This window comes from Hypomesus nipponensis, chromosome 27 (genome assembly GCF_054491055.1).
Source record: "Hypomesus nipponensis isolate SF chromosome 27, ASM5449105v1, whole genome shotgun sequence".
In the NCBI taxonomy this organism is placed as follows: domain Eukaryota; kingdom Metazoa; phylum Chordata; class Actinopteri; order Osmeriformes; family Osmeridae; genus Hypomesus; species Hypomesus nipponensis.
The window spans coordinates 718,812-741,583 of record NC_140387.1 but is presented as its reverse complement, the minus strand read 5'-3'; the positions used below and the strand labels follow the sequence as shown (position 1 = coordinate 741,583).

At 45.1% G+C, this 22,772-nt stretch overlaps 2 protein-coding genes across 5 annotated transcripts; one reads left to right on the top strand and one right to left on the bottom strand.

Annotated features, from left to right (window-relative positions):
* Nucleotides 1-2,242: 2,242 nt before the first annotated feature.
* LOC146220221 (TNF receptor-associated factor 2-like) lies at nucleotides 2,243-15,005 on the bottom strand. Its single transcript, XM_084694130.1, has 12 exons — nucleotides 13,797-15,005; nucleotides 12,168-12,376; nucleotides 10,582-10,660; nucleotides 10,179-10,277; nucleotides 8,061-8,222; nucleotides 7,600-7,674; nucleotides 7,101-7,175; nucleotides 6,087-6,317; nucleotides 5,625-5,750; nucleotides 5,137-5,314; nucleotides 4,587-4,735; nucleotides 2,243-4,471 (listed from the first exon to the last, which is right to left on the bottom strand). The coding sequence occupies exons 1-12, from the start codon at nucleotides 13,857-13,859 to the stop codon at nucleotides 4,253-4,255; spliced, it is 1,665 nt and encodes a 554-aa protein (XP_084550256.1). The 5' UTR covers nucleotides 13,860-15,005; the 3' UTR covers nucleotides 2,243-4,252.
* coq4 (coenzyme Q4 homolog (S. cerevisiae)) lies at nucleotides 12,830-22,288 on the top strand. 4 transcript variants are annotated; one of them, XM_084694134.1, is made up of 7 exons: nucleotides 12,830-13,031; nucleotides 18,185-18,337; nucleotides 19,173-19,269; nucleotides 19,925-20,027; nucleotides 20,254-20,383; nucleotides 20,585-20,678; nucleotides 21,346-22,288. In XM_084694134.1, the coding sequence occupies exons 2-7, from the start codon at nucleotides 18,286-18,288 to the stop codon at nucleotides 21,539-21,541; spliced, it is 672 nt and encodes a 223-aa protein (XP_084550260.1). In that variant the 5' UTR covers nucleotides 12,830-13,031; nucleotides 18,185-18,285; the 3' UTR covers nucleotides 21,542-22,288. The 4 variants fall into 4 exon arrangements, with proteins under 4 accessions (XP_084550260.1, XP_084550258.1, XP_084550259.1 ...); XM_084694132.1 differs by lacking the exon at nucleotides 12,830-13,031 and adding an exon at nucleotides 15,147-15,467; XM_084694133.1 differs by lacking the exon at nucleotides 12,830-13,031 and adding an exon at nucleotides 17,277-17,692.
* Nucleotides 22,289-22,772: the final 484 nt, after the last annotated feature.

Below are 22,772 nucleotides of genomic sequence, written 5' to 3'. Positions count from 1 at the left end.
TGAGACTTCAAGGTATGTTGTTCAGAGCAAACACATGTCTCTACATTTAGTTATAGGTTCACTTTTTGTTCCAAATCCAAACATTGACGTGGTATTCATTTAGCAGACACTTATCCAAAGCTATAGCTTATAGGCTACATAGTTTTTATTGAAAGTAGGCCTAGGCCTACACCAGAAGATCAAGGCTCAGAAGTGCAGAGTTATAACATTATTTATGTGATCAGAGTCAAGGACTGATTTGTATTTACCAGGCACAGTGCAAAGTCACAGTGCAAAAATATTTATATTTCAATTACCATCGAACAATAACATCTCAATTATAATGTTACATGGCGACCCTAGACTGCCTACAGTTGTGACGTTCCTTTTTGTCACATTAAGACAGCTAAAATCATGAACAGCTAGCTTGTGCTAGTCATTTATTCAACAACCTTGACATCTCTTCATGTCTTCCTAGTTAACATAGATGTCCAGACATTTATTTCTGACCACTCGAAAAAGTAATCTCACAATTTAAACTGAATATCATCAACAACAACAATATCCATCTTACTGACTCATTTCAGGCCATAAACTGTGATATGAAAAGTATTTTCTGGTAGATATCCACTAATGTTCTTCCTTCACGGCCTGTATTCACAGTTCAATAATCATGACAAACAAGTGATTCATTACAAGTAGTTATAATAGTGGTATGTATTTCATGGTCATGGTTTGTCCAATACTTTCTGGTTTGTCCAATACTTTCACCTTTGCCAGCAAATGTCAATACTTTTTGCTGTGCTGTGAAAGTCTGTCTGCAACAGCATGGCTGAATGTTGCAAGAAGGGAAGAGAGTCTATTTTGGGATGTCCACCTTCTCCCCACATGATTCCCATAACCACTGCCATGTCCCTGCCCTGGTTACTGGAACACAGGTGGGCGCTGAACACTGAACTGGAACACAGGTGGGCGCTGAACACTGAACTGGAACACAGGTGGGCGCTGAACACTGAACTGGAACACAGGTGGGCGCTGAACACTGAACTGGAACACAGGTGGGCGCTGAACACTGAACTGGAACACAGGTGGGCGCTGAACACTGAACTGGAACACAGGTGGGCGCTGAACACTGAACTGGAACACAGGTGGGCGCTGAACACTGAACTGGAACACAGGTGGGCGCTGAACACTGAACTGGAACACAGGTGGGCGCTGAACACTGAACTGGAACACAGGTGGGCGCTGAACACTGAACTGGAACACAGGTGGGCGCTGAACACTGAACTGGAACACAGGTGGGCGCTGAACACTGAACTGGAACACCATCAGATGTATTCAGTCACAACAAAGGCACTCACACACACACTTACTTTCTACTGTAACAAGCTTCTGCACCCTTCCACCTCCTTCCCCCTACATGCCCCATCCCTGCACTGTACTCAGGCATGCCCCCCCCCCCCTGTAATGGCATTTGTTGACATAGTTGCAATATCTATGTTTCTTTAAGCTGTAAAAAGTAAGTTCCTTTGTTATAGACAGTCGAATGTAAGAAACTGAGGCTCTGTGGTGTGGTTTACTCTGTAGAAGGGACACTCAGATTGTCTTAAGGCATTTATGGTGTTTATGATACCTAACTAAGAGCCAGAGGGTCTTAGTTGGGTCTGGGGGTTGGGGAGATTGTTATCTCAGTTGAGCGAGCTGACCTAACCTTTTGGCCAAGGAGATGGCCAAGGCAGACATCCTGTTTGTGTATCATTAACCATCTCCAGAACTGTGGGACACTTGGTATGTCAAACTGTCACTGAGCAGTGCTGGCCAATCACAGAGACTGCTATATTGATGGATTGACCATCAGAAGAATCTTTGTTCTAAGTTTATATTCGGCAGGGTTTTAGGGTAGTTCTTCACCACTCTTATGAACGATCTGTGTGAATAGCACCTCCTTCATTAATGACTGATCAGCAAAGCTTTGTTTACTCTTAAGTTTGCGCAAACTAAATAAATTATATTGAAACCGCATACTTTGCCTATTCAGATGTACACAGTGCCACTTGAATTCTGCCTTTACACCCCCCACATGCACCATCCCTGCACTGCACTCAGACATCCATAATGTCCTCCTTCCTGACAGACTTTCATGCAACATTGACAACTTTCAATAAATGAAACTTGTATTCCTACTGTTTAATGTTAAACATGAATCACGCTGCCATAAAGGAAATCCCTGATGAGCACCATGCATAGAATCACCAAGTCAACATACCATATATCTTTTTAATAATGATCGTAAGCAACTAGTATAACAAGCATAATGTAATGAAAGACATGATAAAACATTCACACATCAATAGAGCCAAATCATATTCACAAGAAAGATTTATACAGGTGTATGCAACAAGATGTCTAAATAAATAAACATTATGCTGCATTACGAGTTATCATCTTACACACCCAAGCTATGTCAAAGTGCTATAGATAATAATAGATTACAACAAATCAAGATGGATAGATATGGTATAAGAACTTATATATATAAAGCCTACTTATAGGGAGTTTTGTTACAAGTGTTAGCTACTTATTACACAAATAGGCTGCATTAATATTCATCATATATTTATTATAATAATAATAATATTTAGCTAGTTATAATATATTAATCATGTGACCACCTCCACACACCTGTATGTGTGTATTATATACACATAGTTGTATAATTGGGTATGTATGCTTCAGTCATATTTATTAATTTACTTGTTTATTTAGCCGGCTAATAGGCATGGTTACTGTAGCACTAACTAGCCTACTGTACAGTAGTCAAAGAAAACTGTACAGTAAACTACTTGACACTATGTAATGCAGGCCAATGCTACTCAAGATACACTCTAAAGTACCCAGGTAGGAGAGTTGGGATGAATATGAAAGTGGAGACACATTGACAGACTTTACCAGAGCCTTTGCGTTTTGTTTGTTTCAAGGAATGACAGTGCCTTGTCTAGCTAGCTAGTTCACTTTGAGCAAATTTCAGGTTACGTTGCTATGGGTGATGGGTTGCCGTTTGTTGAAATAACAACTTCCGCGTTGTGACGACGGCGTTGTCTCAACATCGACATATTCAACCTGGAGCCTCGCGGATACCAGGGTACCTAGGCAGCCTTGCCACAGGGCCAGCCCAGGAACCATCCCTCATCCACCGAACGGACGCAGGCTACAGCGTGATCATTCAACATCTTTGCTGATCTCATGCCTGTTACGAGGAGGTGCACAGGCGGGTTGGGTAGCCTACATCATGCATCATTCTCTTGTTCTAGAGCCAGTAAGATTCAGAAGATTATTGAGGGACTGGAAACCACATTCTGTACGTTAACAACCCTAGGCTTTAGAGTGAAGTTGGAAACCGATGGTTATTTGATGTTGAAGTCAGATGGTCTGACTTCAACAGCTGATGTTTGTTTTTATGAGGTGGGCTAAATGTGTTTGATTGTAGAAGCCCCACACTCAACCTTCCTCCTTTTCCGGGCTAAGGACCGGCTATTTTTTTTAGCTGCAGTAATAACTCCTTTACATATTATCTACTTTAAATGATTTAAGACTCAATCACCATTTAAACCTTCATCTTTGTCACTGTTCATCTTGGTTTCTTTCTACCTCTTTTCTGTTTGTTCGTTCCAACCCCAGCTACCGAACTTTCTACATATGGTCCTTCCTTCTCTCCCACCTCCATTCCATCCATCCTACTAACTTCCCATATTCCTTTTAGAAAAATCATATGTTTATCGTTCAGCCACCACATAGCTGTTGTTTAGAGGCTGAAGTCACTGCAATAGAAATGAGTAACAGGTGTCACACTTACAACCATCAAGTCATTTTATATTTAATCTAGGCGGAGTTAAAACATAAGAATCCCTCACACTGTCACAGTGCTGGTCTCACTAAGTCTCTAGGGAGGTCTTCATACTAGAAATAATAAAGATACAAGTTCATGGACTTCCTGTTTGTCGTAATGAACTTCAGGCTTGACCTGGTAGTGAATCCTAATCCTAAACGGTTGTTATTAATGAGGGGTTTGCTGATGCGATACCCCCAACTGCCTCGACGACATCCTGAACATTCTTAGAGCTGACACTGAAGACTGTCGCGCCACGTAAACTTCACAAAGTCCATTTAGCCGGCTAAATAAACCATATAATTGATATCTAATAATAACATCAATAATATAATAATAAGAATAATTCTTTAATTGTTGGATCTTTTATCTCCATAGACTCCGCGTCTACAAACCAGTGAGATCGACGATGGCCTTGATGAAGATGGTGTCGTCCCGGAGGTACGAGCTTTTGCCCGTCAGTTTGGCCAGCGGGCAGAAGAGCGGGCAGCCGCTGGCGATGTTCATCTCGCTGACGGGCCGCTGGAAGGACGTGGAGCTGACGTCCGGCCGGAACGCGTCGATGATGTGCTCCCTGTTGTTCTGATCTAGCAACATCAGGGTCACCTGGGAGGCAGCAGAAACACTGTTACACACACTGATCCTGGACTCTGACCACTGAAACACTGTTAGAACTAAGCTCTTCTGATCCTGGGTCTCCTGCCGTGCTTGTGGTCCTCACCTTCTGACTGAAGGGCCATTTGAGCAGAGCGTCACACTTGCCCCTCATGACCACGAAGAAGAGAGAGAGGTGAGTCCCTCGGCCTGTCCCATCTCCGTTCAGGTACAGCCTCAGACACATCTTGTACCCATATTTACTGGAGTAGAAAGCTGCACAGGAGGAGCGGGGAGGAGAGGGGTGGGGGAGAGGGAGAGGAGGAGAGGGGTGGGGGAGAGGGAGAGGAGGAGAGGGGTGGGGGAGAGGGAGAGGGAGAGGAGGAGAGGGGTGGGGGAGAGAGAAGGAGAGGGAGGTCAATCAAGTCAGACATATAAGGAAACACGGTGAGTCAAACTGAAGACTTGTAGAGGCCATGTGTCACATTTAACCTACAGAGTTCTCAGAGTTCATGTCTGCATCAAAATTCAAAAAGTTCAAACTCCAGGATGTGGAGACCTGTTGAAGTAGGTCAGTTCATTTCCTCAACTGTCACAGGAGGGCCTTTGAGAACATGACAGCAGAGAGACCTGCTCTCACCTGGAGAGAACATGACAGCAGAGAGACCGGCTCTCACCTGGAGAGAACATGGCAGGCATCCTCCCGGCTGTGGCGTCCTGCCTGCGCTTGGCAAAGTCGGAGATCTTCCAGACGAACACGCCGTCGTAGGTGCAGTGTTGCAGCTCCCGCAGGATGCGCTCGCTGTCGGCCAGCTGCAGCTCTCTGGTGTTCAGGGTCCTCTCCAGCTGGTGCACCTGGAGGAACAAGTACCTGGTCACCACACCTGGCTCGATGATGTCTCAGTGTTTACAGTGTCACTGTGGACAGGGCGTCAGTAAAGCTTCCAGATGGGAGTTTCCCAGCAGTCTTTTTTAAACCCACTGATTCAACTCAGAGAACAATCAGAAGGATTTAGTGTGTCATTACTGGAGCAGGGAGAGCTTCCTGTGGATCTATACTAACAGGACGTACATCCTCTGTACTGGGAGGTTCTACGCCAGCCTGGGGGGCAGCTTTCAGCCAGGGGGGGGGGGGGGGGGGGGGGGGACAGAGGGGGAGGGTTACCTTGCCGCTCAGGGCCTCGATCTTGTCCTGGTCGAGGCGGTGCTGACGTGAGGCAGCCTCCAGGGACAGGGCGCTTCTCTCCACCTCCCTGTTCAGCACCGTCACTATGTTCTCCAACGCCACCACCTACACAACACAGCTCAGCGGTTAGAGCATCTGACTACAAGACAACAGAATCCCAGGTTCGAATCCAGCTTCAGGGCTCCTTTTCTGCATGTGTTCCCTTCTCTTCCCCTGCCTGCATTTCCTGTCACACTTAGAACTGTCCAAAACAGCATGAAAAATGACAACAAATATTATGTTTTGAAATCATAAAAAGGAAAGGGCCCACAACACAACAACTGTCTGGGCTTTCAGGACAACTTGTTATGTCAGTTCTGTGTATTTTCTCAACTCCAATTTACTTTTACCACGATTGTTATTATTATGACATCTTTTCTCTAAAGAGCAGCAGTGACCCACCTTGGTCTCCAGGCTGACAGAGTGCCCGGCGGAGGCCCCGGCCCCGGCCCCGGCCGAGCCTCCCTCCTCGGGGGCCCGGTAGAGGCCCAGCCCGGAGTCCTCCTGCCACTCTCCCGGCCCCGGGGCCTCAGCACGCGGCCGCAGCAGAGACAGCACCATGGCCAGCAGCAGACGCAGGTGCTCCAGCGCACTGCCCTGCTCGTGGTCACCCAGGGTCTTCCCGTTCTCCATCTGGGGGGAGGGGAGAGAGAGGGAGGGAGAGGAGAGAGAGGGAGAGAGAGAGAGAGAGAGGGGGAGGGAGAGGATCACGGTCACATTTGTGCTCATTACCCTGCATCACCACTAGATGTCTCTATTTGGAGACGGCTTCATCCACTTCATGGAGACCATTATTATTATTATTATTATATTTTGGAAACTTGTGGCCAGGGCACATGACTGATGTCTTTATTCAGCTTTGTTGCTATGTTGCTATTATGTCTAACTATAGACCAGACTGCATCAGCCTGTTCATCACAAGACTGTGACACAGATGAGTTATTGTTGAAACATCACTCAGGGTATGAGTATGTGGTGTCACTGTAGACTAAATAACGTAGATAAAAGTAGGTAGCGTTATCTTCCAGGCCAAGGGAACATGACAGCTTCTTATCAGGTTACAGCTCTGTCCTGTTTCTTGCTGTGCATCAAGGTTTCTTTATTGGTTATCAAGTTCAACAAACATCAAAATAAGAAACATTATAGTACAAAAATGTTATTAAAATATAGGGACTCCCAAGAGGGTCATGACAAAGTGCTTTTACACACACATGCACACACACACACACACACACACACACACACACACACACACACACATCCTCAAACACACACCCTTGTGATGACTGTGCAAGGCTTTCCTCTGAGCACTAATCAAGGGTGTAGATTTCATTAAACATGGGTGAGACATGTGAAAACAAACCTACGCCCTGCTCCTAATGCACCATGCCTGGGAGAGTTCAGAAAAGTACCCACCACTGTCTTGCAGCCAACCTCGCTGAAAGGACATCCGCTCTTAGACTTAGCACAGCTTCTGGCATGGTCACTCATCTACAGGGGTCACAGAACAGAAAGTAAAAGGCTAGGACAGCTAAGAAGTGTCTCATAAACACCCCTCATCTCAAAAGTGAAAGAAGATAAGCTACTCAAAAGCATGGCATGAATGTGTAACCATCTATTAAACCTAGCTCTATTATACAAAACATACCATGTGGAAACGAGAGTGCTGAAATAGTGCGCGGGAAAACCCCCACCCACCCGCCAGATAACGTCTGTTTAGCCTCGTATAAAGTAGGAACAGTCGGGCGCCAGTTGGCTGGCTGATAAGATGTAACTATGGTACATTGTACAATTGACCTTGACAGGAAGGACAAAGAGCTGCAGCGATCGAGCCAACTGTAACTGTCTAACCCTAACCAGTAGTAGCTGTCTCACCCTAACCAGCAGTAACTGTCTCACCCTAACCAGCACAAACCTTTTCCCGAGGGATCTTCTTTTTGCCGCAGTCTTTGCACTGTATTGGAAACTTGATACAGATCTCATCGTGGGCCTAAAATAAAAAAACGTTTCAAATTTAGTTTGGGGAAACCACGAGACAGGGGAAAATGTTCAGTTATTAAAGCTGTCCCACCCACATTTGAAAACAGACCACACGGTCCTTCCAGGAGGGATGGGTCAGGCTAACTTTAACATAACTTTAAAATACATTTAAATAATTGGACATTTGCTTTCCCCAGTAAGTTCAGCCACTAAAGCGAAACCATACTGCAGACAATCAATAGGAACGTCTGCGATAAGCTAACCAGGGCCTTGCAACCTTGCAGACGAGATAGGCGCTCCCGCCCCGGATAAGGGCCAGAGCTAGCAACTGATGTAGCTAGATTTAGCCACAAAAAATCTGATCTAGTTTTGAAGTTCCTAGAGAAGCACTCTGACCTTGATCTCCTTAAAAGGGAATGTAACTTTGCAGAACTTGCAGTTGAGAGTTCTCGCTTCACATTCCCTGTCGCTGTGTCTCTCCTTGTCCCTCCTCTGGACGGAGCTGTGGCACGCGTCACACACCACGCGGTCAAACTCACACTCGTTCTCATGATGGGCCTGTGAACAAAAACATCGCTGTCATTTTTTAGACATACTTTGTGTCGCCCTCTTGTCAAATTGACGTCACTGTTGACACATTGTGGGTCAGGCATGTTAGTTTTAGACAAAGCCTCGACACAAGAAAAAGCAAACATGCTTTCATGAAGCATATGAAAAGAAAACAATTTGACAGCGTGGAAAATATCCACAACAAGCTCATAAAACAACGTAAAACTGATGACCTGAATAGGTGCACAGTCTCTGAATGACACTGTCACACTGTGCATAATGTTACTTTCCTTGTCAACCACACCATCAACATCATTGAAGGGCAAACACAACAGGCCTAGCAGGTATTTCCTGTGCTTTTATGGACTGGAACAAGGTGTACTTCACAGATACCACAAAAAAAACCCTCTTAGCACAACCTTCAGCACTCACTGCTCCATGAAGGCCAGCGAGTCACATGTGAACCACATGGCAGTTAAGTCAGCCCCTCCCCTCCACCCACACAGGCGTGGTGGGGGTCTTGAACCAGCAGTGACCTCTTTATCTACATCTATAAACCTATTGAAGAATGAGCCGTCAAACTGCACCCACACTGACTCACTATGAGAACCTCTATCAGAGTGTCCCACAGGCGTAGCGGGTAGGGGGGGGAGGGGTGTGGCAGGGGGGGTGGTGAGGGGGGGGGAGGGAGGTGAGACATGTTCTCAGAAGAGCTCCCTCTAACTTCAGCTCTGTGAGACTCATCTCATACTTGTCTATAGTAGTACGCTGAACAAACATCACTTGCCAATTAGGTTGTAAAATAATAATATATAGTTATAATCCCCATCATCGTAGGCCCTTTCAGGCCTCCCTCTCAGATGAACTCAAATTAAGTCTTGAATATTCATTAGGGGCACAGACTGGCTAACAGGACACTCATGTAAACATCTTAAATATATAAATAAATGATTAGGGGAGGGTGATGGAGAAGGTGGGTCCTGGCAGGTGGGTGGGGTCACCATCTTGGGGATGATTTCTCTGTTCAGTCTTTAAACACTCAGGGAAGAAGCTCCGTCGGATAGAGGCCAGGATGCAGCTGGTGAGTCAACACCTTTTTGCTCTGGCTAAGCTAACAAACAGCCGTTCATACTTTACTTCTCCTCCAACCCACACGCCTGCAAACTATTTAAAAGACAAAACCTAACTGTGTCGATGGTTAACTTTCCGGTTACTCATTTTACTGACTAATTTTACCTACATAAAAAGCTGAATTAGTCCCACACCTCTTTAGTTAGCTAGGGTGTTTTCCATTCAGCACCACACGCACACTACAATAATAGAACAATATTTAATATGCAGGGGTGGGGATCTTTTATTAAACTAAATCTTTCCCCTTGATACCTTTGAAAGCCATACCCTCCCACAGAGGAGGAGTGCCTGCACGACGTCATGGAAACTGACTGACATTTGCAAGCTTAGTTAACCGAAACCAACGTTGTCCGCACTGGTTAACTTAACTAGGAACACGATCCTGCTAACAATACTCTAAAGTTATGTTTAATTCCTGTATCTTCTGTTTTCTTTATCCTCATTCCTGAATTTCCTCTTAAAACTGGTTTTAACTGGCACACAAACTGGTTTCTCAGTTTCCCCATATTTTACATATTTAGCCACCCACGGATAAACTGAGAAAATGAAACCAGCAGGCCGGAGTGTTGGGGACTTTCCAACCGCAAACAGGAAGTGGGACTTTCAAGTCTCGAGTTCACATTTGAAAAAAAACACCCACACCAATGGCATCAAAGCCTGCAAACTCTCCTTTCGCGGGCTTTGATGCCATTGGTGTGTTTTTTTTTTCAAATAGTGTGTCTGTGTGTGGGCTCAGTACTAGACTACAGTCATCGGACATTTTAATCAACACCACACAAACAGCACAGTAGACATGCTGCCACCTCACAGCTGAACAGCCAGAGCGTCGTGTACCTCATAGTCCTTGACCGTTCCACACCATGAGCACTCCTCATTCAGACACTTGGCAGGAAGGCTGGCGATCTCCCTTCCTGCTGCGTTGTCCGCAAATGCCTGGCAGAGGAAACGGAACATGATGTTATGATGATAGCGGCACAAAAACTCTTGGGCACAATGAAGAGATTGCAATCCCCCCCTTGCCCCCCCCCCCTTCCCCTAAGCTTTGAGGGCCCTATCCCACTATGACCCTGGGTAGGCCCTCTTTCCAGACACCTGGAAGACTTGCATAGACCTGAACTTCTGTGATGTCTCGACAGAACCGCAGACAATAACAACGTAGTAATATGGCAGACATGATGTGTCACTATCCAGATGCAGACCTTCCTGCGGTCTCTGGGCTCAGTGATGACGGGCTCACCTCGCTGCTGTTCAGAATGGACTGCGGCTCCTCGTAGATCTCCTCCTGCCTGCACGCCTGGCATGGCTTGGGGCCGTTACTGGGGAGAGAGAGGCTGTTAGTGAACGTACCCTCCCCCCCTCAGCGGCTGGCTGGCGGGCACCTACACAACACCACCCTCCTCACCTGCTCATCTACACCCACTCTCTCAACCTCCAGGGGGCTGGGGCAAGCTACATAGATCAATAATGTAACAGTGAAATTATAACAATTATAAAATCAATCATGTATTTATCTAGCAGACGCTTTTATCCAAAGCGATGCACAGAGGGGGATTTGAACCGGCGACATATTGATCTGCCCTCAAATGCTCCAACCACTGAGCTAAACTTTATGTACAAGTTACAGGCTGTGTACCAGACTAGGAGGGGTGCACAACAAACTTTCCAAATGAACATTATAATGATGTACTATAATCATAACAGGGTGTGCGCACCATAATCACTAGGGTTTGAAAGGGATGATGGTGCACAAGCACACAGCAACGCAGCAGGAAGCCAGCAAATGTTAACCCTAACACTGCAGCAGAGTCCAAGAGGGGCAGACAGTATTGCTGATAAAGCACAAGCTTTAGCTTCAATGCTGCACGGCTAGCTTCACTGCTGCATGGCTAGCTTCAATGCTGCATGGCTAGCTTCAATGCTGCATGGCTAGCTTCAATGCTGCACGGCTAGCTAAACTGGTCTCTGCAGTACAGCCACAAACAACATCAGGTACAACCTTAGTAGTCTCTTACTAGCATGAGTCTCTTACTAGCATGAAGCTGTCTCTCAAGATAAGAGTTTAATGCAACAGCATGGCCCAGAATTACTCAAGACGTTTCCCAATAGCTATAGGGTTCTAAGGAAAGGTTGGGCAACATACTTGATTACGAAATACCTTTCCTGACATTAAAGGCTCAGGGTACTGAACTGTGAACTGTAACGGAACTCCCCCACAGCGCTTGAAGGAGAGCTTAATGTTTAAAGAGCTTTGATGTAATCATCATCATCTGAGACACGGGACAGCCTTGATACTGGCTCCTTAGGTGGTCTCACCATGAAGGGGTTTGAGTTTTCAGAAATACTTTGAAGATCAAGTTAAAAAGAATTAAGTAGTTAAGTAGAAGACACAAAGTGAAATTAATGAATTAAATCACACCAATTCATTCATTAATTGAGTATACAACATTAAACATAGTGAGGAACGCACCAACACATTTTAGCATGACATGGTGACAGATTAGAGGGTTGAAGCCATGGTGATAGATATATCTCTTGTGAGTCAGAAACAGCAGATGTTCCAGTGAAGCAGTATTTCCACAGGCAGGCATTGATTCCAGGTGACATCCAGAGGGATCATCCTCAGTTCAGACGAGTTGCATCAGGCCGCAACATCCGCTGAGTCAAGAGGAGCTCGCCGGGGAGAATACTGATGAGGTAGTGGAGTCAAGCAAGCACAAACACACCAGGCCAAAGGGGGATGCTGCCTAGCTACAGCAGGACCAGGGAGGAAAGTGAGCATGCCCAGTAGAGGGAGGAGGAGAGAGCTGTGGAGCTCCTGTCTACCTGGTAAGGAGTTTAAAACAGTGGACACAGAAGCGATGTCCGCACTGTGCCTGTACAGGCTTCCGTAGCACCTGGAGACACTGCTGGCATTGGTACTTATTCTCCATGGGCACCGTGAGCACGCTGCTGGGGATCCCGGTGAGGGATCGGGGGGCGGAGTCCAGCGAGACGCGAGCCATGCCTCTCCATCCAACACCTGGGGATGAATCCTGCAGGGAAAGGCAAGGCATACAGGCGTGTTACTGCAGCATGTGAACAGCTCACTGTTGAACAGCTGCATGCACAACAGCTGCACAAGTCCCTCCCACAAGCTCAACTGTGAAGTCAAACATTTATTTTTGAATTTCTTGTGGCCCTGGTAGGTGATATTTGCATATAATTTGAGTGGAAAAACAACATTCAAACTAACACCAAGTCATCTGACGTTAAGACTTGATAAGATTGGACGAGCATTAGATCACAAAACCTCAATACGAGAGTCATAACCCTAATAATATTGGTGTTCAGTCAACAGTCAGTCGCTTGAGCCTGGGCCTTGTGCTAGCAGATCGCTTACGTAAGACATGAGGCTGTGCCAAGTATATGAGAACATTCTGTTCTGAATTGTAGATTAAACATTCCTACAAACAGGCCTCAGAAGAAGCCATACACGGGTGAGGAGAGAGAGGAGAAAGAGAGAGACATAGACAGAGAGACCGAGAGAGAGACAGCGAGAGAGACAGTGAGAGACAGAGAGAGACAGCGAGAGACCGAGGCACACATCCTGCTGAGGTTCCACATAGCGGGTGAATGAAGATTAGACATGTCAGTTACGCCTGTTGAAGGTCCAGGATCCAGATCCAGGATTCAGAGAACAGCTGCCAGGCAAGTGTCTGAAGGGTGAACGGTGTATAGTTGTGTTTATAAGGTAAACATGATTGTGTTTATGGTAAACATGACACTGACTGCCGTGAAGGTTGGTGGTGAATACATCCCCTTGAACTCTGGGAAAGGCACAGCCTGGTTCCATGGATTTTGTTATATATCAACAGAAGCTATGCCCATAGAGACAAACATAGTTAAGTTGCAGAAAGCCAAACGAAAGATTTGTATCCGGAGTGATTGCAGCTGCTTCCATAGCGACCTGCTTCCATAACGACCTTTCATAAAAACACAGGAACTCCCCTGTTGATGCAGGAAGCAACAATGGTCTTTCAACCGTAGAGGGCAGAATGCCAAAAGAGCCTGTATTGTTCAGGTGCAAAAAGCACAAACAAAGTTCACCTTGCTGGTTGCTAAAATCACAACTTCGGGGGTCAGATGGCTGTTAGAGAATTGGGCTATTAATCAGAAGGTTACCGGTTCGATTCCTGGCTGTGCAAAAAGACGTTGAGTCCTTGGGCAAGGCACTTCACCTTACTTGCCTTGGGGAGAATGTCCCTGTACTTAGTGTAAATCGCTCTGGATAAGAGCGTCTGCTAAATTGCAAAGTGTGAACTTCAGTGTTTTCTGGTGCAGTTCCCCATGCAGCCACCAGGTGGAGCCATGAGACGGCTTCTTCGTTTCTACGTTAATATGCAGATGACCTCTCAAAGCGACCCACCCACCCCATAGGAAAGAGTGGATTTTCGTAAACATTTGCGGGTGTACCTGCAAGAAGGTAGCACTGAGGCGGCGATCATATCTTCTGGCGAAGATCTCTTCGACTGTCATCACGTAAACAGACAAGCTGCGGTCGTTCCCAGCGGCCCTTCGATCGGAGCGGTTCTGTAAAGAGGCCGTTGAACGTACGTTACATTCTGAGCAGCGTCGAAAAAACGAGGGCAAAGGACAAAACTTCCCCTAAGAAATATAATGTGGCAAAAAATTCCCTCATAATTTCCTCTAATAATAATGATAATTTAATTAACTTGTCAAAAACATCGTAGCCTATATGACCCGGTCCAGTTGCCATAGAATGTTTTTGTTTTCGCCTTGACTGATGTTGCGTGAGCGTAAAGAACCGAGCGTTCCCAAAAATTCAACGCTTCTTAAATCAGACCTGTGACTGCGAGTGGGAGGAGAAATTAAGATCAGCAAATACAGTCTCCATCACCATCTCAGGGTCCAAAGATGAAAGTCACTCACCCAGCGACCATCACAAAATGAAAAGCTAGATTGTCTTGGGGTGGAGGGAGACAACAAGGAGAAAAAGACTTGAATGTTTTGTAAAGCGTCAAACTGAACTTGTGGAAAATGAGTGGCCAAAGTCGTTGTCAATCCAGCATAGATGAATTATTCTGGTAACTGTAGGGGAGCAAAAACATGAAGAAAGTGTGGCCTCACGTCACCAGCGACCGAGCAACACATCGTCGCCTACGGTGATAACTAGTAATAATTATTTTTAGTTAGCTAACGTTAGCTAGCTCTGACAAAGGCTTGCAGCCGTGCAGTCAGTGAGTGATTGATTTTACCCCCCCATCCTCATAAGTAACTGCCATCTTGTGGTTGACAACCAATCCTCTATTTGGGTAAAGTTTAGACTGCAGTTGACTAAAAAAAAAATATAATAATAACCACAAAGAAATACAAATAAAATTGATTATGATGGTCTGATTTATGTTCTTTTTTTGGTGAAAAAAATCTAATAAAACACTTTAAATCTTTAAAGTTCTGCTTAAGAATCATATTATTGCCATTTGATGACAATTGCTCATTGACTGTAAGCCTAAATAAGTATATTTAAAATCTTGAACAAAGGTTGAATGTTGTTTCACAAGTTTCAAAAATTGCCCCCTAAAAGATATGTGAATTTCCTACCCCGTTTCTTACGTTACAAACAGTTTTTGCTGATGGGTGTCTCCAGTCCAGGGGAGCGTTTTGAGGTTCTGAGGCGTCAACACAAGGAGAGACGCCTCAGAACCTCAAAACGCTCCCCTGGACTGGAGACACCCATCAGCAAAAACAGTTTGTAACGTTTCGAAATTCTTCAGCAAGTCTGAACGTTTAGCAATTTCAATTGAACATCTGAAATGCGCAGCAAGCTGGGACATTGCTACACTCCTTAAGCACACTACCCACATCGTTCACCTCAGAGACGAGGCTCCGGGGGGAGTTATGTTGCTAAACCACTTTTCGGATCACATTCCGAAATTCAACCGGCCACTAGAGGTGCCAGAACGATTTCACGCAAGTAAAGGAACCCCAGAAGTACAAGACCTGGGTTCACTTCGTGTTAAAGCAGCCGCTTCTGGGGTGTGGAGGTCTCTCCGTCAATGCCAACGAGCGTAACGCCACCTGGAGGCAAGCTGGGATTGGGATCTTCCACGAGGGTGCAGGCTGGTAAGAGTCATCATCATGTGTCCCTGGTTTGTAGTGTCCAAGTATATCAATAGTATTTATCCTGTGGTAATATACAGTCAAAATTGTGATTCTGTCCAGTAGCTAAAACCACAACTTCAAGTGTTTTCTGGTGCAGTTCCCCATGCAGCCACCAGGTGGAGCCATGAGACGGCTTCTTCGTTTCTACGTTAATATGCAGATGACCTCTCAAAGTGACCCACCCACCCCATTGGAAAGAGTGGATTATCGTAAACATTTGCGCGTGTACCTGCAAGAAGGTAGCACTGAGGCCGCGATCATATCTTCTGGCGAGATCTCTTCGACTGTCATCCCGTAAACAGACAAGCTACAGTTGTTCCCAGCAGCCCTTCGATTGGAGCGGTTCTGTAAAGAGGCCGTTGAACGTACGTTACATTCTGAGGCGTCTCTCTCCTTGTGTTGACGCCACAGAACCTCAAAACGCACCCCTGGACTGGAAACACCCATCAGCAAAATATACTTTGGAACTTTTCGAAATTCTTCTGCAAGTCTGGATGTTATGCAATTTCAATCTGAAATGTGAAGCAAGCTGGGATGTTGCTAAACTCGCTAAGCACGCGTCGCTGTCCACAAGGTGCAAGGACCATCAGAGGCCCCTGGAGGTCAGAGAGAGGACAGCTGACCATTACAACTCCACAAGGTTCATTTGTAGATCCAATCGCAAACGTAAAAAGGATGAATCAAAAGGTTCTGTCAGTCAGTCAACTCAGCAGGAGGCTACTTGCTGAGATGGATATATTATCCTTCAGTCGAACCACTCAGCAAAAGTGTTCACATTCACTTCCTCTTGGGTGATTTTAAAATCTGAAATAGATGGTGTTTTAAAAGGGTTCCAGTGTTTCATTTGGTCCTTGACCCAGACCTGAGGAACTAGCAAGGGAATAGGAGGAAGTTTATAACTAAAAGAAGCTTTTGAACCATTTTTCACTAATAAGTGCCATTCAGTAGATACATGCCTACATATTCACACATACACTGTACATCAGGAGACCCTCTGGTACTTCACTTATGTGGAGTTATTATTAATTATTAGTTATTATTACTTATTATTAATTTATTCTTGCCCCCAAACTATAAGTCCATGTCTGGGTTTTATATTTTTTTGTGGATGCTCCTACTTCTAGAAAATATATTATTATTGGTTTCAAACTATAATCTGATTTAAGTGTAATTCTGTAAGGCATTAGGTCTTTAAAAAAATGTTTTACCTCAAATATTCACGTGTATACATTTAGAAAAGAGAGCTTTTTTCAGCTCATACTGAGCCCCAAATATTTTGTGTACAGTCATTGAATACTTTGATATAGGCCATATATATATAGATATATATATAGCCTATATATATAATCATTTACATAAGAAAAGCACAATTACATACAATGCAAGACTATTGACGGAAATATCGAAACAGTGTCTAAATTGGTTGAACTGGTTCTCCAGTTTCAGTAAACGTTGAAGGCACAGGCTGTGCAAGTTAAGACACATACATAGGTAGGCCACATAGGCATACAAAACTAAACCCTTTCAGGGCAAAGGTTGTTGTTTCTCAACAGTAAAATGTCTCCCCTCTCCTGTTACACTGATCTCTTCCTGCTCAAGGCGAAAGCAGCCATTGCCTAGTAAACGTTCGCACAATACGCAACCAAGCAGGCAAGCTACATACGAACTTGCTAACAAGCAGTGCATTGCCTCCCCATAAAACGCAGCCATCTATCATCAAAAGTATGAAAGTTAAGTTCTACTCACCGAGAAATGTACAATTTTCGGTTACATCGTTCGAGTAGAACTTTTGTTCGTAGCCAAAAATGCATGCACCTGCCAATCAGATTCAAGGGTTAGGCGTAGACACTCCTACACACTAGCAAAGGCGTGGACTTCTGTAGTTTATTACGTCAGACTTAGATGTTAACGTATGGCTGTAGATCTGTGGTTTATTTTACACTTTAAAGGATACAATAATTGTGTGAAATATATCGAACTTTGAAATACGTATGTGCAGTTCGTAAACGATTTGTCATTCGTCTCAAGAGAGACAACGACATATTGCTAGGCTATGTGTTGTTTACTGTACTGTACTTGAGATAGTTCGAATCAAGTAGCCTAGACACTGTCAGCTTGTGCAATAATGTTGCGTTTATACGTTCGAACATCCCAATGGGACATTCAAGTCAAATACGTTTTCAAAGGTATGATTTAATTTAGATTAATTTAAATCAGCTGTCGATTTATCGGACAACCTGGTATTTGAGCATACATGTCCTCGTTTGTCGCCAAGGTCGGTACTTGGCTAGGCTACAGTACAGTTAGGCTAGCTCTAGCTGCTGGCATCGTTGCATTGAAAGTTGGCTAGAGCTGGTAGCAAAACAAATTAGGCTGGCTAGCCCGTAACTTCCGAAGTATAGTTTCGTAACATGCAAAACTAAGATGTATCAAGCATACATTTGACAACTATCATGCCCTGGCATGTCTAGTTATGCTAGCAATGTTTAAACCTTGAACTGTCGCCCGGTATACTAGCGTTACTAGCTACCGAGCCAAGGCAAAACACGCCCGCAAACACCAGCAATATATTCTGCGTTTATCCTGCAATGTGTTCTATACGTTCAAGTATAATAATTATAGTATTGCTGTTTTTTGTACAGTTGTTTAAAGCCGTTTATTTCACTTCGTCTCCGTAGCTATATGTGTTCGTCAGCAGCACAGCGGGCTGGACTCGTCAGACCAGCACTATGACAGGCTCTACCCGGGCCACATCCCCACTAACCCGGTCCAGAAGGCCATGCTGGCGGTGGGCTCCGGTGTGGCATCTCTGAGAGACCCATACAGACACGGTACGACATGAGACCCATAGACGAGGTATAGTATTTAAGGGGGTTTCTTCTCCACCGATCGTGGTAGCTGAGATCTGGTTACCAACCTCCCCATGTTCCGCCCCCAGCCACGATATCATCAATCAACGGAATATATTTAAATATGGCCATATGTACATATTTCAATATGACCGAGTATTTGAATTCAGATGTCTATGGGGTAAACGATACAGCTGCAGCCATGACTGTGTTGTGTTTAAACTGAGTGAATATTCTCTTATTAGTTTAATATTTTACACTATAAGAGCTCAACAATAGTGATATGAAGGTTCTCAGTGACAGCAGTGCTTCTAATCCGTTCAAATAAAGTATGACTAACTTTGGGCCAAAGTAACCCAACATTTTGTAAATGTACAACTTTATAACTGACGCTGTACTTTTTGCAAACCTTTTATTTGAACCTCAGGCTCTTATCATTTACCCTGAAACTCTAACCGTAACACTTTCGTACTGTGTGGAAAGCCTGTGATAACAAGTTTTCAGTTGACGTATCTCTCTCTTTCATTTCTTGCGAATTGAAAGTCATTTGCATATTTCTAGGATGGGGAGGTTTTCTTGTCTATCAAGTCTAATTATAGCTGTAGGCTCAATGCTCAAGTCAATATCCTAAATAGAAATGGTGGTGAAACAATTTTTTACTCAGTTTCACCTTCATTTATTTAAATTCTATACTCAATACACTTCAGCTTAATATTTTTTATTGGTGGCTAGCTCGTCGTCTGGATTGTTTTATTGTCCAGGTGACGCTGTCACATTTGATTAATCAAAGGTGTGTGTGTGTGTGTGGGTTCTGCAGACATGGTGGCTGTCCTAGGAGAGACGACCGGTCGCCTGGCCCTCCTGAGACTGAGGGACAGGATGAGAGGAGATCCAGAGGGCTGCACCATCCTCACGTAGGGACCACACCTCACGTCCTCACGTAGGGACCTCACCTCACGTCCTCACGTGTAGGGGAGGAGGGGGGGAGGGTCTCTCCACCCCAGGGTGTGACTTCAGTCCCGGTTCTGGAGGTTCTGCTCCTCTGTCAGTCATTTGGAGAGAGAGAGGAACGTCACTAACAGTCGGCAGCTTTGATGTCTCTGAAGTCTGTTTACGGCCAGAGGTTAGGGTTTGATGAAGGGGAATCAAATCATGTCCTGCTCTGTTCCTTTGAATGAAAGTTGCATCCACAGCTGTCATTCTGGGCTTCAGGGTTAGGGTCAGGGATACTTGGAAAACCACATTTAGGATACAGTTCTTTGTATCTGAGATGTGCTTACTTTGTGATGTGGTTGGTAAATACAGTCTGTTGACTGACTACTGTAGAACTCTGCTCTTCTGATCCTGCATCTTCTGCTGTACTCTCTATACGCTAAATGAATAAAACGTAAATATAACAATATTTACATTTAGTCTTTTTTTTTTTTAGCAGACGCTCTTATCCAGAGCGAATCCAATATAGGATTCTAATCAAGTAGTACGACTACACTTTGACACAGACGCGTTAAATGCTTCCATTTCTGTCTCCAATCCAAAGGAGGTCATCTGGTTTAATCTGTTGTTCCCCAGAGAAAGACCGAGGATCCGCCTGTCCACATTAGACCTGGCCAGCATGGCCTCTCTCCCCGAGGGCTCGTTAGGACGAGAGTACCTCCGCTTCCTGGAGGACAACGTGAGTCTGCGGAAGACGGCACAACACTCTTATACCTTCTACAAAACTTGTATAGTTGTGTATTTTTTAAACTACTATCAGTTCAGTTCAAAATGCTTCTTCCCCATGAGTGTTCAGGTTAAACAGAAAATCTTTATCTTTGTTGCTCTCTGTATCTGTCTGTCTCTCTGTATATGTCTCTCTCTGTATCTGTCTGTCTCTCTGTACCTGTCTGTCTCCCTGTCAGAGAGTGACCCCTGACTCCAGGGCAGATGTGAGGTTTGTGGATGACGAGGAGTTGGCCTACGTGATGCAGAGGTACCGTGAGGTTCACGACCTGCTGCACACCCTACTGGGCATGCCCACAAACATGCTGGGTCAGTACAGCACCACACACAACCTTTCTTTTCACTTTCAACATCGATTTACCGAACACGAAATGTAATGACAAACTGACTCAATCATTTGAGGCGTTTTGTAACTCCTTGTTGAATTACATAGTTGACTGTCTGACAGAAATGATTCTCGGTGCTTTCTGGAACGTTTCAGTTTTGAGTAAAAGCACCTGTCTCCTGCAGGGGAGGTGGCTGTGAAGTGGTTTGAGGCGGCTCAGACCGGTCTGCCCATGTGTCACCTGGGGGCCACCCTGGGGCCCCTGCGCCTGTCCGCAAGGTGCTGCCCTCTCACACACACACACACACACACACTCTCACACACACAATCACTCACACATGCACACACACACTCTCACACACACACAAACACACTCTCTCACACACACTCACACACACCCACACAAGTACACACTCTCTCACACACAATCACTCACACACACACACACACACACAATCACCCACACAAGTACACACTCTCTCACACACAATCACTCACACATGCACACACACACTCTCACACACACACATAAACACACTCTCACATCATATTTTTATTTTGAATAACAGCATTTTGCAGTAACTTTATACAGCTATACAGTTTGCTTCCTGACTGTAATGGTTCTCCTGTACAGTGTAACATACTGTTCTACTTAAAACTTCCTTACATTACCTTATTTACATCCTCTACAAACAGGAAGTACCATTGTGTTATCTGGGACTGCAACAGATGTCTAATGTGTCAAAGTATTTTATGACTGGGAAAGCCCATGACAATGATAGGAATGATTGTCTTCATATCCCGTGGCATGATGTTAGCACTGTGACTGCATATGACTTGGACATCCCCGCTTCTGGAATGAATACAGTACATCCTTGTTTGTTCTAACGTGCGCGTGCTGGATAATGTGATGTCCTTACATGCGTGTGCTCTGCTTGATCCCCAGCCGCCTGGTCCCGCTGGTGTCGTCTCTGGGCCCGTGGGCGCTGAGGAACGGCCAGCGGTCGCGCTGCGTTCTCAGCGTGTTCTACGAGCGACGCTGGGACCAGAGCGTGGACGAGCTGCGGCACCAGATGAACATCGAGCCCCCGCCGCTTGCCGTTAGCGCCGCCCGACCACGTAGCAGCCGTGCTAACCGCTAACGGCTGCATCATGTAGCGGCCATGCTAACTGCTGGACCACATAGCGGCCATGCTAACCGCTGGACCACGTATAGCGGCCATGCTAACCGCTGGACCACGTATAGCGGCCATGGTAACTGCTGGATGATGTAGCAGCTGTGCTAACTGTCAGCGCCATCTGCCAGCAGACACACTTGCGCCAACATGGGAAGTGTGTTTTGTGTAGAACAGATGACGATCCGTCAGGGAACAAAACTCGAAACCATCTCTTAAGAATGAAAGACTGGCATTGTCTGAGTGTGCAGTATCAAGCATACAAGCTCCATTACTAACCACAGGGTAATGTGATGAATGCAGGGGGAAGGAGGGATGAGTGATCTGGTTACCTTCCCCACCAGTCTCTGATTTCAACAGCCCATCGGTTTTATCGAGCTGACTAATTCTGGAGGCTGTGCATGACTTGTTGCCTTGTGGTGGTGTTAAGTCCTGGTGCTTTCCAGGGTTACTAGATCAGCCCGTCTGGATGATGTAACTCACCAGCCTTGCTGCTGGTTGCAGCAGCTGAACATCCCTGGGCGTTTAGTCATCCTGTCTGCTGAATGACTGCCTGGCTGCCCAACACTGCTGTCTGGACATGAAAGATCTGCTTCACAGCTTGTATTCCAGTGGTCAAATATATTTATTTTGTCTTTCATTTGGAGATTTCCTGATTTGTGTTACAACTGAGAAACAGCACTGTGATTTGAGTAATAAATGCTTGATAAGTTACTTGTCTTGTATTAATGTTTCACTCAGTTTTTAAATTAGGCAGAGTAGTTAAGATAAAGTTCAACATTCCTTGCTGAATACACATACATTATTGTCTGTCATTGCAGGAAATGTGTAATCTGAATTCCTTAAGTTCCTTCTTCTTTTCTAGATTGTTCTGGGAATGTCCCCAGATGTTAATCATCCTTACCATACTGGCATCTAATCTATTTGATGGCATATGTTATCCTATACTTGTGTCTTCAGGTACTTGTTAGAATCTGGACTTGGATGATGAAGAAATAAGTGAATGTTGAACTGTCCCTTTAATGACACCCCAACAGCACTCCTGTCCATGGTACTAGTATGCTGGTTCAACCAGGGGCATCAGCAAACTTATGCTAAGAACAGATCCATCTAACCACTACAGTAAATGTAGATTCCTAACCGGCAATACTACATTGTCTTGCCACTGTGGTACCACATTTGCAATTCAATTATTTTT